The sequence below is a fragment of the Mirounga leonina genome, unplaced genomic scaffold (genome assembly GCF_011800145.1).
Source record: "Mirounga leonina isolate KUSES-001 unplaced genomic scaffold, KU_Mleo_1.0 Mir_125, whole genome shotgun sequence".
In the NCBI taxonomy this organism is placed as follows: Eukaryota; Metazoa; Chordata; class Mammalia; order Carnivora; family Phocidae; genus Mirounga; species Mirounga leonina.
The window spans coordinates 52,253,541-52,271,195 of NW_023270305.1; the positions used below are offsets into that span (position 1 = coordinate 52,253,541).

Sequence of the window (17,655 nt, forward strand, 5' to 3'; positions counted from 1 at the left end):
AAATATTAAATTTGATAATCAAGGGTTTTATGCAAAAAAGTTGAACTTGGGTTTAGTTTTTTTTTTTTTTTTTAGTGATCTGTCTTGATAAGCAGTTGTTCTTATTTGTGTAGAGTTTAAGATGTGAAGAACTTCATCTTCATGCAGAAAATCTCTCCAGGCGTGTATGGGAGCTACTGATGCTTCTTCCTACATGTCCTAACATGTTGATGGCATTCCAGAATATCTCAGATGAACAGGTAAACCCACAAAGTCTTTTTACTCTCCTAGAGGATGGCACTATTTTACATTCCTCCAGTATATGAGATTGCTTGTTGACCTATATCCTCAGTAAAATTTTGCCCATTTAATGGGTAAAAACCACCAGTTCATTTTAACATTCATTTATTTGTTAGTGAGGTTGAATAATATAGGCCTAATACAAGGCCAAGGTTGTTTTCTAAAATTATCTTTAGAAAACATAATTTGTCTTTATATTAGTATTTTTTCATATTAATATATGTTCTGAATGCATTCCTGTAGGACCATGACCTCAGGTGTGTTGGATGTCTTTGTAAAGATGTGTTAAAATTAGATTAATTTTTAAAAGGTATATAATAAAGGGTTACTTTGTGGAGATACCAATAGAACACTTATAGGATGAATGGAAAAACAGTGTCCTAATGTTGTGCACTAATGGTTTTTTATGATTTGGGTCTTGGCCGTATGATTTCAGAAAGTCCTGTATCTCAAATAATTTAGATGTGAGGAAGGTAGGCCTGGCAAATGGTGGTTGATGACTCAGAGTAGCTCTAATAATACTGTTGTCAAAAATGTACATTGTGTGAATATCATTTCATAAATTGAGATTAGATAAGAACAATATTTTATGATTTATGTATTTGTATATGACTTTTAAATGTGTAGGTGTGACTTTGTAAGTGTTAAATATAGACTTTACTACTTCTGTATCTTTAAAAGTTAATGCATTCAACTAGGCTACCCCAGTGTTTTTCATTGGGAAGATACTGAATTGCCTCATCTGTTGTGAGGGTTAATAAGATAGAATTTTTTTTCCTATGCTGCTGTTTGTATATGAATTTTAACAAAATTTAATGAATAACTGGTGTGTTAAGCATACCATGAGTACCAGTTACACAGTTGGTCTTCATATGTTTGAAACTATTTCAACGTATATGTTATATTTGAGTTCTTACATAGCGTCACTTTCTTTAAAGTTTATTTTGGGAGGGGTCACTTAGTAAGTTGGTTTGAGAAAACCTGTGTTTTTCTTTTTTAATTTAAGAGTAATGATGGACTTAATTGGAAAGAACTTCTCAAAATTAAAAGTGCTCACAAGCTATTATATGCCCTGGAAATTATTGAAGCACTAGGAAAACCTAACAGGAGGATAAGGAGAGAGTCAACGGTAATTGAATTTCCATTCTTACCATGAAATATTTGTATTTTGTCTGGAGCTGAATTCCAGAATGTGTTATTTTTCAATTCTAAAATAATTTTTTTCTCCTGCACCTTTTCTTTTTCTTTTTTATTTTTGCCATTCCTACAGGGAAGTTACAGTGATCTTTATCCAGATTCAGATGATTCAAGTGAGGATCAAGTGGAAAATAGTAAAAATTCCTGGAGTTGCAAGGTTTGATCATACGTGTTATGCAGTGTATTGATAAAAATTATCTCTAATTTTCCAAAAGTAGGTATCATAATTATTAATTGGTTTTAAACTAATTTACTATTAAAATAAAGCATAGTTTAAAAATTATGTATTACTCCAAATCACAGTTGAAAGGTGAGATTATTTAATGCCTTGGTGCTCTTGTTTTTAGCACTTATTTTTTTTCTTTATTGGAATACTTTGTTAGGACATCCTAGTGTTTGCGATTAAATGGTCAATGGAATATAAAGATATCTTTATAGATACTTGCAAGAATCCTTTTTAAAAATTTCTTGAAAATAAGATGTATGTTATTACTTTGTATAGAAGTTATTTTGGTTATTTAAATCAGAGTAATTTCCTAGATTAAAGATACATAATATTTTACATACGCATATACATAAACACACACACATATCCAGTTATTGAATCAAAAAGCAGGTCTTGATGACATTTTGTAGCTGCATCTCTCTTACCAGTACTCTCACAATTGCTTACAGTTTGTTGCTGCTGGAGGGCTTCAACAGTTACTAGAAATTTTTAATTCTGGAATTCTGGAGCCTAAAGAGCAGGAATCCTGGACTGTGGTAAGTGAAAGTTCACTTTTGTAACCAGTTAATAGTTATTCTATTTTAAGCACTTCCGGTTTTCATTAGCAAGTGTAACTTTTGCTACATGCTACATTGTCATAAGGAAAATCATGGAGTGTAGCAAATTTAATGTTTAAAAAGTAGGGAGTCTGATAAACTAATTATTCATGAAGAGTTCTTCATGTCAATTCTGTTAAACTTTAAGTGGCAAAATTCGTGACTCTGAACTGTGGCTAATTCATAAACATTTTTCCTTTAGGTTTGATAAATTACATACGAATAAATAATTATACAACCTGGTTTATATGTGTTTAATTTTGAAAAAATCCTTTTTCATTGTTTCGTTTTGTTTTGGCTGTTTCTTCCTTTATAGTAGTGCTACTCAAATACGTGTTTCCAGAGCATTTGTGACTGGTCTGAAATGAAATAGGTGCAGAAATTGAAAGTAAGCCTTCAGAAATTTTTATAGCTATTGAACATTGCTGCAGAATTTTTACAGCATTTCACAAAATTATTGGTCCTCAACAAAATGGAACTTTTTTTCTTAAAAAGGCGCTTTTACTTTACCACTATTAACTTGAAGAAGCACTATTCTATAATATCAGGAAAATAAAATTGTAGAATACTAAAAAATTGATACTGCTATACCAAACTGCACAATCTGGTTTTGAGCTAAATGGAATGGATGCTCCATTTCGTGACCTCCAACAAAAAAGAATAGCATTATCAAACATTCAAATACTAATTTTTTTAGTACTTGTATTTTAGAATTATCTTGGAACATAGGAGTTGGGTATTCTTGATTTAATATCAAGTTAATAAAAGAAAATATATTTAGAAAACCTATTACTATGTACTAAGATGTTGTTATTCGTACCACTGGTTTTAATGCTTATTTTTCCATTTTTGTTTTACATATTTTATTATGATATTTTCCTTTTTAGACTAGATACCTCTATTCAATTACTAATTATTGTAGTTCTGTGACTTACAGTGTCTGTTTGTTGTGTTTTATTGTTAGTCATGTCTTTATTGTCCCATTAATCTCTTAGAATTCTAATGTGCCTTAGTTCTTTAGCAAAGTGGGAGAATTTAACTAAAATTTTTAATGAGTAGTTATGTGTCATGTATGGGAATTTTGTTTATAAACTGCTCTAAGCTTAGTTTTGAATAATGTTTACAGGGAATCGAGCATAAGCTAGAGACTTTTTCTCTTGTTTCCTTTGAAATTGTGGATACTTTATGGATTATTACCAATGAGAAAATTTTAACTACCATATATGACACATTGTAGCCTGGCAGTGCCTGAGATTGCTTTGAAGTCAACTGATATCCCCTATTTATAATGCATCTCCTAACATATTATAGAATACTTACAAATTCAGAGTCATTCTTGTTAGACAATTTAATTTTTTTCTCTTTAAAATGAATTTAGTTGAGGTATACTTTCAAATTAAAATTTTTTGAGATAGAATTCATGTACAGTAAAATTCAACCTTTTAAAAAGCAGTGATTTTTAGTATATTTACGAGTTGTATAACTATTACCACTAATGCCAGAACAGTTTTATCCCCTCAAAAAAGAAACGCCACACTTATTCGCAGTCACTCCTCATTTTCCCTGAAACATTTCAGCCCTGGGCTGCCACTAATCTAATCTACTTTCTATCTCTATGGACTTGGCCTATTATGGACATTTCATATAAATGGAGCCATATAATATGTATATGGTCCTTTGTGACTGGCTTCTTTCACTTAGCGTAATGTTAAGGTTCATTCTTTTTTTTTTAAAGATTTTATTTATTTATTTGAGACAGAGAGAATGAGAGAGAGAGAGCGCATGAGAGAGGGGAGGGTCAGAGGGAGAAGCAGGCTCCCGCCGAGCAGGGAGCCCTATGCGGGGTTAAGGTTCATTCTTGAAAGTAGTGTGTCATCTAAGGTCACAAATATTAATGACTATGTTTTCTTTTAAGAATTTTACAATTTTCGTTCTTAAACACTTAGGTCTTTGATCCATTTAATTTTTTTTGTGTGATAGTGAATTGAGATATGCTTTCCATGCAGTAGATAATGAACTCATTTTAAAAAGTATAGTTTAAGTTTTGAAAAATGTGTATACTTGTGTAATCTGCCAACACAAACAAGATATAGAACATTTCTATTACCTCAGAAGTTCCACCCTGCTGCCTTTTTTTTTTTTTTTTTTTTTTTTTAATAAAGAGAGGGAGAGAGAAGGGGAGGGGCAGAAGGAGGGAGGGAGAGAGAATCCTGAGCAGGGTGCCCAAGAATCCTGAGCACCAGACACGGGGCTTGATCTCACAACTCTGAAATCATGACTTGAGCGAAAATCAAGAGTCAGACGCTTAACCGACTGAGCCACCAAGGCGCCCCTCCACCCTGGGTTTTTTTGTTTGTTTGTTTTTTTAACTATCAATTTCCCCCATTCTCCCAAGCAACCAGCCCTAAGCAACCACTGATCTGCTTTTTGTTGTTATAGATTACATTTGCATTAATAAGATTCCATATAAATGGAATAAAACGGTATGTGTCCTTTGTGTCTGGTGTCTTTTACTCAACATGTATTTTGAGGCTAATAAATGCTGCATGTATTGGTTGGTTGGTAGTTTTTATTGCTGACTAGTATGTCCCTTTATAGGTATACTACTCCTTGCTTATCCATTCACTTATTGATGGACATTTGTGTTTCTGGTTTTGGGCTATTATGGATAAAGTTAACAAACATTCATATTCCAAATCTTTTTGTGTACATGTTTTTTTTCTCTTGGGTAAATACCAAGAAAAGAATTTGCTGAGTAATACGGTATATGTAAAATTGACTTTGTAAGAAACTGCTGAAGTGTTTTCCCAAGCAGCTGTACCATGCAACGCATGAGAGTTCCAATTGTTTCATATCCTCAGCAACAGTTGGTGTGGTCAGTCTTTTTGAGTCTTTCTATTGGGTATGTAGTATTATCTCATGGTGCTTTTGCTTTGCATAATCTCTGGTGACTAGTGAAGTTGAGTATCTTTACATCTGCTTTACATGACTATGCTGGTTTGTTGTTTTTTTTTTTACTCATGGTAAAATACACTTAACATTTACTATCTTAACCATTTTTAAGTGTGCACTTCACTGGTATTATATACCTTCCCGTTGTAGTGGAATTGTCACTACCATCCATCCCCATTACTATTTTCTTTTCTTTTTTTTTTTTTTTAAGATTTATTTATTTGAGAGAGAGCGCGCACAGAGGGAGCGTGAGAGGGAGAGGGAAAAGCAGACTCTTCTCTAAGCAGAGAGCCCAGTGCGTGGGGCTCAATCCCAGGACCCTGAGACCACGACCTGAGCCAAAGGCAGATGCTTAACAGACTGAGCCACCCAGGCGCCCCTATTTTCATCTTGTAAATTAAAACTATACCTATTAAACAGTGACTCCCCATTCTCCTCTCCCCCCAACCTGAGACAAACCACCATTATACTTTGTCTCCATGATTTTGACTACTCTGAGTACCTCCTCTAAGTGGAATCATAGGGTATTTGTCTTTCTGTGACCAGCTTATTTCACTAGCAGAATGTCCTCTAGCATCATCCTTATTGTAGCATTTGGAGAATTTCCTTCCTTTTTAAGGTTGAATAATACTGTATGCAGTGTATACCACATTTTGCTTATCTATGCATTCATCAGTGGACATGGGTTGCTTCCATAGTCTCTCTATTCTGAGTAATGCTGCTATGAATATAGATGTATAAATATCTTTGAAACCCTTCTTTCAGTTCTTTTGGGTATATACCCAGGAGTGGGATTGCTGGCTCATATGGTAGTTATGTTTTCAGTTTTTTGAGGAACCACATACAGTTTTCCATAGCAGCTATATCATCTTACATTCCTACCAGTAGTGCACAGGGGTTCCAATTTTCTATATATTTGCGAACACTTTTCTGTTTTTTTGGTATTAGCCATCCTAATGGGTGTGATGTGGTATCTCATTGTGGTTTTAATTTGCATTTTCTTAATATAACAGTGAAGTTGAGGACCTTTTCTTGTGCTCATTGGCCATTTATATATCATCTTTAGAGAAATGTCTTTTCAACTCCTTTGCTCATTTTTGAATCAGGTTGAGGGTTTTTTGAGTTTTAGAAGTACTCTATATATTGTGAATATTAATCCTTTCTCAGATATATAGTTTGCCAATATCTTCTCCCTTCTGTAGGTTGCCATTTTACTCTGTGGATAGTCTTATGCATGAAATTTTTTAATTTCCATGAAGTCTAATGTGTCTCTCTTTTATTACCTGTACCTTTGGTGTCCTATCTAAGAAATCATATGTCCAAATCCATTGTCATGAAGCTTCTATCCTGTTTTCTCCTAAGAATTTATTTTAGGTCTTATATTTAGGGCCTTGATTCATTTTGAGTTAATCCTTTTTATTTCTGTAGAATTGGGAGAAAAATTCCTACCTTTATTTCTGATTTTAGTAATTTTACTCTTCACTTTTTAGTTTTTTTAGCTAAAGCGTTGTCAGTTTTGTTCTTTTCAAAAAATAAACTTTGATTTACACTGATTTTCTTTGTTGTTTTTCTATTTTCTGTTTTCTTTAACTCTGTTCTTTACTATTTCCTTCTTTTAGCTAGCTTTGGGTTTAGTTTATTCTTTTTCTACTTCCTAAGTTGGAAAGTTAGATTGGTGATTTGAGATCTTTTTATTTTTAATGTGTTTATAGCTATGAATTTCCCCCGTTCTTCTTTTCACTGCATCTCATAAGTTTCACATTGATCACAGTTTTTTTTCTTTTCCTTTCATGAAATGTCTGTTCATATCTTGCCCCCCCCCATACCCCCCTTTTCCTTTCCTTTCTGATCTTAGTAAAGAGGTCTTTTTTTTTTTTTTTTCTTCGTTTGGAAAAATTTTTCTGCTAGGTGTGTGTGGGAATATTTGCACTTAATCTGTGGCTCACTTTTTCATTATTTTGACAGTGTCTTTTAAGCAGAGAAGTTTTTAATTTTTATTTTTTAAGATTTTATTTATTTGACAGAACAGCAAGAGAGAGAATACAAGTAGGGGGAGTGGGAGAGGGCGAAGCAGTCTTCCGCGGAGCATGGAGCCCGATGTGGGGCTCGATCCCAGGACCCTGGGATCATGACCTGAGCCGAAGGCAGATGCTTAACGACTGAGCCACCCAGGCACCCCAGAAGTTTTTAATTTTAACAGAATTTGTATCCTAACTTTGTTTGAAGTCCACAAGGATTTTCTCCTGTTTTTTCTTCTATAAGTTTGATAGTTATAATTTACATTTAGTTCTATGATGCATTTTGAGTTAATTTTTGTATATGTAGAGTGAGGTTGAGGGTTGTTTCATTTATTTTTTTAATATGGCTATTCACTTTTCTAACACCATTTGTTGAAAGGAATGTTCCTAGGATGTAGTATTGCTGAATTCCCTTCCCTGGCATATTGGTATAGCTATACAACTTGGCAGTGGGATTAGAAAGGTAGGAAAATAACTGTTGAAGAGAATAGTATGAAATTCTTACCTTGCACATAAATGATATTAATTTACTTAAAGGAAGTGTTTTTATTATTTATTTATTTATTTATTTTTAAATATTTTATTTATTTATTTGACAGAGAGAGACACAACGAGAGAGGGAACACAAGCAGGGGGGGTGGGAAAGGGAGAAGCAGGCTTCCTGCTGAGCAGGGAGCCTGATGTGGGGCTTGATCCCAGGACCCTGGGATCATGACCTGAGCCGAAAGCAGGCACTTAACGACTGAGCCACCCAGGCGCCCCAAAGGAAGTGTTTTTAAAATTTTAAATAAAGTAGAGCTTTAAATCAGTTAGAAATGAAATTTTCATACTAAATAATATTTTACCAAATAAGTATTTCTTTTATTTTAAATGTACTTAGGTAAAATGCAAAATTTTCAGTTATTTTTTTAGAATTCTTTGGCTCCAAAATATTGGATTATATGCCACTTGTATTGAGAAACAACTTAAAATACTTTTTCTCTTAATTCATTTTGGGGGTAGGTAAATTATATCTTTGTTTACATTTTATTTATTAATTTATTTAAAAGATTTTATTTATTTATTTGACAGAGGGAGCGAGAGAGCACAAGCAGGAACAGTAGAGGGAGAGGGAGAAGCAGGCTCCCCGCCAAGCAGGGAGCCCGATGCGGGGCTTGATCCCAGGGATCTGGGATCATGACCTGAGCTGAAGGCAGACGCTTAACCATCTGAGCTTCCCAGGCGCCCCACATTTTAGTAATTTTTTAAAAATATGGTACATTCTGAGCAGTATATTTTTTTAAAATCCTGTATCTGACATTTATATGATGTTATTTCTTTACCTCTTAGTACCTAGATTTTTTTTTTGTCATTTTTACAAGAGTGGATTGTTACTCCACATAGTATATGAGTAGTAAAATTTCTTTAGCATGTGGATAAAGTACTAGCTATAATTATTTTTACTTTCTAGCTTTCGATTTCAAGTTGTATAGTGGCCATGTTAAATTAACCAAAATAGGGAAATGACGTTTTCTTCTTATCCACAGTGGCAGCTAGACTGTCTTGCTTGCTTGCTGAAGTTAATATGCCAGTTTGCAGTAGATCCATCCGATTTGGATTTAGCTTATCATGATGTCTTTGCCTGGTCTGGTATAGCAGAAAGCCATAGGAAAAGAACTTGGCCTGGTAAATCAAGAAAGGCTGCTGGTGATCATGCCAAGGGTCTTCATATACCAAGATTAACAGAGGTAAAGTACAGAAGTTACCATTAAATTATAGTAATGAATTCTGTTTGTGTTTTACAAAGTTAAAAATACATTAATGCATTAGAAATGCGATCCTAGATTACAGTATGACCTAACAACTGAAGTGATATCTTCATTTTTAATCCAGTAATAGTAATTATGAAATAGTAATATTTTTCAGTTCATTATCCAAATTGCAGGAGTGAATTGTATGCCATTCTAATGTTCTCCAGCTGTAGGATTTAGTTAATCATTTACACCCAGTAATTTATATACTAAATTTGTGAGGGTCCATTTAGGGAAGCAAACCACACCAGGTATTTCAACAAGGAGATTAAAATAAAGAATTGGTTTCACATGTCTGGATTGGGAGCTAAACATACAAAAAGAAAATGTTGAGGTAATCCAGACAGGTAACCATTCACCACCCCTAGTGTTTGTGGAACAAGTGGAAAAAGGTTGGGGATATCAGAAATGAGGAGGTTATAAGGAAGGATCTTGTTAACCTGGGGTTTAGGCCTCTGAGGAAGGGGCTCTGCTACTATTTCTGAAATAATAATGCCTTCCCCTGGGTTAAATACTTAAAGTACAATGCTGAAAGAAAAAGCAAGGAAGTAATCTCTGTTCCATTTGACAGACCTCATAGGAAACCAGCTGGCAAGGGAGGAATTTAGTTTGTGATGTACCAGCCCTAGAATCACAAAGCAAATCTATAGAATGGTAGATTTAGAACTAAACAAAAATGGTACAATAACAAGCACATCTAGCAGTGTAATTAGAATTCTGTCAGTGGTTCATGTGATCAAATATTTGCCCTTCGAATGGCTCCATCACTGAACTGGGAAGTGGGGAGAGATAAAGACCAGTTTTTAGTGAGATCTCTTACTCATTTGTAACCTTTTGAGAATAGCACCTTACCTCATAGCTGCTCAAGAAACAACAGAGTAATGAGTTGTTTCTGATAGAGAAGTATTGTAGTGAAACATATGTTGGAAACTACTGGTGGAAATTGAAACCTGAAGGCTATTTCCCTTTCAGAATTTTGGGAGATTAAGTGGGACAAGTGACCTCTCCTAGGATTCTAAATCATTTATAGCTAATACAATTAAAATAGAACTGTGGGGACTACAGTGTAATCTACATGTGTTCTACAGTGTTGCATATTGTCAACTCCTTACTTTAACCTTGCATTGCTGTAATGTTTCTGTTATTTATTTTCCAGAATGGTCTTCCCAGATTATAATTTAAAAACTCAAATTGATTGTGTTCCTTTCTGTTAACTCATTAAATAACTTCAAAGATTTTGACCTTAGTTATTTCCTCTTGAGATTTTAATAATACAAATATAACACAGACATAAAATACATGCACACATAAGTTTTAAAAAATTTTTTTAAATGTATGCAAGTATATATTATTGACAATAATTCAGAATATACAGGTGAACCTTCCCTCCCAGTCATAGGTGATTACCATTGATAGTTTTGTGTATTATCGTATTAGATTTTTTTCATTGTATATGCTGGTGTTATGTTTTTATAGTTTAGAAAAGGTGTTTACTATATATATTTTCCCATTAGTTGATCATAATCAGAATTTAGTATGTTAAGCTTTCTGGGAACAAAAATTTTTGTTATATGAATTCTAGAGACACAGTTACCCGGTTTTGATATTCTGTAGATAGTGAGGAAGAACACTAATTTTTTTTTTTTTCATAATTTACTGTCATGCATTATTTCATTTGTTCCCCTTAAAGCCCTTTTAAAAGGTTCAAATTCCAAATCAGACTTTAAAATTTCCATCCTAAACAGCTTTCCTTGAAGCTGTCCTGATTTCACCAGGGATAGATAGTTGCTGCTCTCTTCTTCTGCTCATGTGGCACATTCTATTACTTGTGTTACAGTTCTTACTATGTTATCTGCTATACTGGACTCACATCTCCAGGATGGGAATAGTGCTTATAACACTTACAACAAAAGGGTTCCGATCTACAGAAGGGAGTCTCTAATTCTTTATTTATTTAAATTAGCAAATTATTTCTATTACATAGAACTATATAGAACATAAAGAACTTCCACTATATAGAAGAACTAGAACCTAAAAATTAAATACGTATTAGTATCATGCACCTTGAAATGTTGCAAACCTCAGGATTTTTAATCTAGAATCTGTGCCCTGTATTCATTTTTTTCTCTATTTCAGGATGGTTGAGATATCTGCCACTGGTTGGCTTTTTTCTCCTTATGTCAGAAGCAAAAAATGTTTAATTCTTGATCACCCCAGTGAACCATTTACATGTGTAATATATTTTTTCACCCATAAAGAATTTATGGATCAGATATGAAGAATAGTTTTGCTTCTATATTTGTAAATTTTCTTTTATTTTTTTAAGTTGCTATTCTTAAGTTTGGTTATAAAATTCTGGTTTTCTAATATTGATATTTTTACAGTATATGATATTCCTTATCTTGTTATAGATAAAAAAGTAATTTGGAATCTTGGGTTAAAAGTGCTTTTTTGTGTTTGAGTATATTTAAATATTTTTTTTTAATGTTTTTGTTTTAAAGGTATTTCTTGTTCTTGTCCAAGGAACCAGTTTGATTCAGCGACTTATGTCTGTTGCTTATACGTATGATAATCTGGCTCCTAGGTATGAAGTTTTTACGCAATTTTTGTATGTATTTGTACCAAGAATATAGTACTTGAAAACGTCATTTTGAAAAAATTTAAAGGTTAGGAGAAAAATTGTTAGGGTATCTTTAACTCTCATACTGTTCATCTTCATTTGTGTATAATAATCAACATTTTGCCAGTTTTACTGCATAATCATGAGTGCATTTTCTGTGTGTTTGTATGCACATACTTATTTACATCTTCCTGAATTTTGTGAGACTAAGTTTCAGATATCATGACCATTTACCAATAATACTTCGATACCAGGACATTTTCTTAATAATTTGAGTAAAATATAGAAAGTTTAACATCGCTCTGATAGTGTTATTTAATGTATAGTCCACACTCAAATTCTCCCATTAATATTCTTTATAATACTTTTTTTTCCTGATCCAGGATCGTGTACTGCATGTAGTTGTTATTTCTTCCACTTCCTTTTATCAGGGATACTTCGTTAGCCTTTCGCTCATGATATTGACATTTCTGAGTACTTCAGGCCAGTTCTTCTATAAAGCATCTTTCAGTTTAGGTTTTCTGATTCTAGCAATTTTAATTGTTCTTCATGATTAAATACAGATGATGTATTTTTAGCAGGAGTACTCCATGAGTAATGTGTCTTTCCCAGTACATCCTGCTGATGTCAATTGGTCCCATTATTAGTGATACTAATTTTTATTAGTTTATGGGGTTTCCTGCAGGTTTCTCTCCAATAATGTTGCTGATTTTTCCTAATTAAAAGTGACCCGTCGGAAGCTGCTCCTCATAAAACTTTCGTTCATTGATTTTTAGCATTCAGTGATGATTCTTGTCTGCATTAAACATTAGGTTGTATTTGTAAAGTAGTGATTTTCTGGCTCTTAACCATTCCTTTTATGTTTATTGGTTGACATTCTATTATGAGGAAGAGCTTTCTCTTCCTCCCTTTTAGTTAGTATCAGTTTGAATTCATGTGGATTTTTTTTTTCCCACTCAATTTGTTGTAGTTCATGACTATTAATTACTATTCACTTTACTCAAATTATACCTGAGTTGGCCTCCTCAAGCTTGTTCATGTGTCCTTTTGACAAATCCTTATTATTTGTGGTGGAAGGGAAGAGAGGAGTCCTTTTTTATTTTTCCTGTCACACTAAGATCTTCAAGGCATGTAGTTTCCCTGCCTTAGTCCTGGAATCAGCCATTTCTTTAAGAAGCCTTAGTTCATGTGGTGGGAAACTTCCAAAAATATGGGCTCTTGGTGGGCTCATTGCTACTGAGGTTTCCTTGCTTCTAGGCCCTTGGTGGACAGAGCTGGAAATACGTGTATGTGAATATAGTTTGAGCATGTAATAATCCCATTTATTTGGGCTACAGTAGAGATTAAAAAAATAATGTATGAAATTTTGATACTGAAATTCAAGTGTGATAATTGCTGACTGATACATAGGAACCTGATTGTATGCCTTAAATAATCACATAAGTTATGTTAAAGTGTGTAAAATTAATTGTGTGTGTGTAGGTGTTCTGTTGGGCTGAAATTTGCCATTATACTTAAGTGATTTATAAAGCTAGTGTAAACACGTTTGAAAGTGCTTGACCTTATTTGTGGCTAATAGCTAATAGCTGTTTTTAGATGCTTTTAAAAGTCACTTTCATAGGCGGTGGTTGCATATAAATAGCCTGATTATTTTATTTTATTTTATTTTTAAGATTTTATTTATTTATTTGAGACAGAGAGAATGAGAGACAGAGAGCATGAGAGGGAGGAGGGTCAGAGGGAGAAGCAGACTCCCTCCCGAGCAGGGAGCCCGATGCGGGACTCGATCCCGGGACTCCAGGATCATGACCTGAGCTGAAGGCAGTCGCTTAACCAACTGAGCCACCCAGGCGCCCTAGCGTGATTATTTTAAGATTATTTTATAATTTACCTTTCTTTTGTCTCTGTCTCAGTTGAATTCACATTAATTATTTGATCAATATCTGCTTTACCCCACTAGACTCTTAAGTTCTATATGAACAATATCTCATTTTTCTCACCATGGTATTTTTAGTGCCAGGCACCTTATCTCATTGTTTGTAAAACTTATGAATGGACAGTGTGTGGAAACGAAGAAAGTATTGTAAACATGCCTTTGATTTGTATGATAAAATACATTTTATACCCCAACCACCAATTAACTCTCCAGTTAAATAATTCTTAACTTTTCCTCTATGTCCTCACTAACCCACACTCTACTATCCCACATGCCATGATATATTTGAGTTAACAAGGCCATTCAGTAACTGTTTTAGTTTGCTTTTATTTCTTGTGAATCAAGATATGTTCACTTGACTGTGTTAACCTCACACAAGGAAAAAGAATGTGCAGGTTTGATACCAGCTACTGCTGTTCAAGTTGGTTCACTCTGTGGCAATTCTTGTTTTTCATTCTACCAGTTCCATTCTTCAAAAACTTTTTACCATCTTTGTAATGTGAGCCCCGTCCTCCTGCCCCCCATTCCTGTTTTTATGTCTGTGCCTGTTCATGCACCGTTATCTTTTCCTTAGGCCCCACCTTGATTCATATGGTGCCAGGTTTATATCAATTAAGGCAGCTAGAGCATACTTTTTGCCTATGTTATCAAAAAATCTTTTTTTTTTTTTATAAAGATTATTTGAGAGAGCGTGTGTGCACGAGCAAGAGCTGAGGGGAGGGGCAGAGGGAGAAGCAGACTCCCAGCTGATCAGGGAGCCTGAGGCAGGGCTTGATCCTGGGACTCTAGGATCATGACCCGAGTCAAAGGCAGATGCTTAACCAACTGAGCCCCCAGGTGCCCCATCAAAAATCTTCTAATGCTACATATTTAAAAGGTAGATGGGTAGGTTGTTGGTAAAGTTGGTTATACCAATATGATAATAACTGAACATGAAATACGGACACGTATGTGATTTTACAAGTTTTAATTTCTTAGTACTAAATTTTTACTTTTATTTTTTTAAAGATTTATTAGAGAGAGAGAAAGCGCGCAAATGAGCGTAGGGAGTGGGGAAGGAGAGGGAAAGAGAATCTTAAGCAGACTACGTGCTGAGGACAGAGCCCGGATGCAAGGCTCAATCTCACTACCCTGAGATCACGACCTGAGCTGAAACCAAGAGTGGGATGCTTAACTGATTGCACCACCCAGGTGCCCCAGTACTTTTTACTTTAAATCAATAATGTGGATGAATCTTGCTTTTTGAGATTTTGAAAGGTGTTTTGTTAATTGTAACAAAGTGAGGATGCTAGAGATCAGTGCTTTTCTTTTTTAAAACAATTTATTTGTAAGACAGATAATCCCCATTTATTGGTTTTGTTAAAATGAAAGTTTTTAATACTTTTCTTTAAATTGAAGTAATACATTTTCCACTGAAGTAACTAAATGTGTGGAGAAAAACGGATGTAAAATAATACAGAATTAAATTAGTTTTCTCTACTTTTTAGTAATTTGCTTTTAACCATTTCTGATAGAAATTGGCATTAACAGTACTAAAGGAAGGGCATTGTGTGTCAGTGTATGATTTTATTTTTAAAATTAGAAGTCTGAAGTTTAGAATCTAAACCATTACAACCTTTCTGTTTGTAATACACATCTCTAGTAATTAAATCTTTTTTTAATAAGATTTTATTTATTGATGTGAGAGAAAGTGGGAGAGAGAGAGTGTGAGCATGAGCAAACAGAGGGAGGAGAGGCAGAGGAACAAGCAGACTCCACACTGAGCACAGAGCCCGATGTGGGGGGCTCAGTCACATGACCCTAAGATCAGGACCTGAGCTGAAACCAAGTCGGATGCTTAACTGACTGAGCCATCAGCTCATCCATCATGAGCACTTCTTGGTTCGCTTATTTCAATCAATACTGTATTCACTCAGATATTGTTAAATCTGAGCAGTCAAATGGATTGGTTTGTAATATTTTACCAGTGTTTCTTTAAAAGATAAAGACCATAGGAAACATATTTTTCTTAAAATTTATTCTCTGTTTGTGGAGGGTACATTGTGTAAACTTTAAAGGATAAGTGGTAATAAATTGAGTCATTAATATTTTATTGCTAAAATTAATTAGTGGCGGTGGATTTTTTTTTTTTTACTTTACAGAGTTTTGAAAGCTCAGTCCGATCACAGGTCTAGGCATGAAGGTAAGTAAGGGTTCCACAAAGTTAATTTTTAATAGAGATTTGCATAATTAGATAGTATTTAATAATGAACATTGTGTTTTCTTTACAGCACAAGTCTTATAGTCATACTTTTTTCTAATTTCTCTTTAGTTTCACATTATTCAATGTGGCTCTTGGTGAGTTGGGCACATTGCTGTTCTTTAGTGAAATCTAGCCTTGCTGATAGTGACCATTTACAAGATTGGTTAAAGAAATTGACTCTCCTTATTCCTGAGGTAAGATAAAGATTGAAAATCAGTACTATTATTCTTCATATTTTTTTACATTATTTGCATTGATAATAAAAAAAGAGCTAATGGAAACAAATGGACATGATTCCATAAATATGTCCCATTATCTGGAATGTACTTATTAAACATTTTCAGATCTACAGTGTTTTGAACTTCGTACACTTAAATGTGAATGTTAAGAGGCTCTTAACCATAGGAAACAAACTGAGGATTGCTGGAGGGGAGGGGAGTGGAGGGATGGATAACTGAGTGATGGGCATTAAGGAGGGCATGTGATGTAATGAGCACTGGGTGTTACATGCAACTGATGAATTACTGAACTCTACCTCTGAAACTAATACTGTATGTTAATTGAATTTAAATAAAAATGCAAAAAATTGTGAATATTAAATAGTCTAGAGCATTCATATTTTTCTTTTTCTGAAATAAAACCATACTTATTTTGCTTTGGAGTTTTGAAAATTTTTTTCTGGGAAGGACTAGAGTGTTTATTTTGGTAATTTATATTTTAGAGGAAGCTTCTTTTCCTTTTTCTATTAGAGTGTATCCTTAGACACAAGAGATAAGTCAAATATATTTTTATTCCATTGTCAACACTAAAGTCAGTCATACTCTTGCTAAAACACTTAGCCACAATAGTTAAAATAGTTACATCTTTTTTAGGCAGCATTATCTTAGTACATTTAAGCTCTGAGTTGAATGCATATGTATTCTTGTTCTGGCTGTGTCACAGGTAATGATTGTGACATTTGGGCAAGTCCTGTAGAAACTAAAATGTTTTGGTGTAAGTACTTTCTAAATTGCTTCTTGTTCTGAAAATATTTTATCCTCTTATTTAGTTTTGTAAATAAATTATTATGAATATCCTCTCCTTTGTTCCTTTTGTGTTTGTTGTTATTGTTATGTTTATCTGGTTTTCCTCATGTCCGTATTTGGGAATTTCTAACATGTTTCTACATAGTACTGTATACTTTGGAGGTACTTTATTTGATCAGATTTATGTGCATGGGTATATGATCAGAACATTGCATTTAAAAAAATATTACTAAAGAAACTGTGTAACATGTTATTTCTGCTGACATTGATTTTAAAGATTAACTTTTTAATACTTAACTCACACTATCTTTGGAACTTTTTCATTTAGACTGCGGTCCGTCATGAGTCTTGCAATGGTCTTTATAAGTTATCTCTGTCAGGGCTGGATGGAGGAGACTCAATCAATCGTTCTTTTCTGCTGTTGGCTGCTTCAACATTGTTGAAATTTCTTCCTGATGCTCAAGCACTCAAACCTGTCAGGGTAAGATTTTACTGTGTTTAGGAGTGGTTTCTATTTCTGCAATTTTCTCTGCCCCAAGTTTTTATCACTGTATTACATACTTGCAGTAATTTTGAGTACGTGTTTACTGTATGAAGTTTTTACCAAGAGAATAGTTAATACAGTTCGTAAAGTGACAGCATTGTGGACATATTGTGTCCATGTTACACCTAGGAATGGAGTTTTGGAAATAGCATTTGTTCTACTAAAATTGAATGATAAAACCATCATAAGTGTAGCTTTCTTCTCATTCAGTCACACAGATTTTTTTTTAA

The 17,655-nt window shown here is 33.9% G+C and overlaps 1 protein-coding gene across 3 annotated transcripts in view; it reads left to right on the forward strand.

Annotated features, from left to right (window-relative positions):
- The window catches only part of USP34 (ubiquitin specific peptidase 34), a 262,229-nt gene that overhangs the window by 170,500 nt on the left and 74,074 nt on the right, over positions 1-17,655 (forward strand). For all 3 annotated transcript variants that reach the window (XM_035001475.1, XM_035001473.1, XM_035001474.1), the window contains 9 exons: positions 114-239; positions 1,286-1,408; positions 1,550-1,633; positions 2,152-2,238; positions 8,795-8,995; positions 11,560-11,642; positions 15,756-15,796; positions 15,926-16,050; positions 17,210-17,362. In XM_035001475.1, coding sequence (XP_034857366.1) covers positions 114-239; positions 1,286-1,408; positions 1,550-1,633; positions 2,152-2,238; positions 8,795-8,995; positions 11,560-11,642; positions 15,756-15,796; positions 15,926-16,050; positions 17,210-17,362 — 1,023 coding nt within the window. The remainder of the gene's footprint in view (positions 1-113; positions 240-1,285; positions 1,409-1,549; positions 1,634-2,151; positions 2,239-8,794; positions 8,996-11,559; positions 11,643-15,755; positions 15,797-15,925; positions 16,051-17,209; positions 17,363-17,655) is intronic.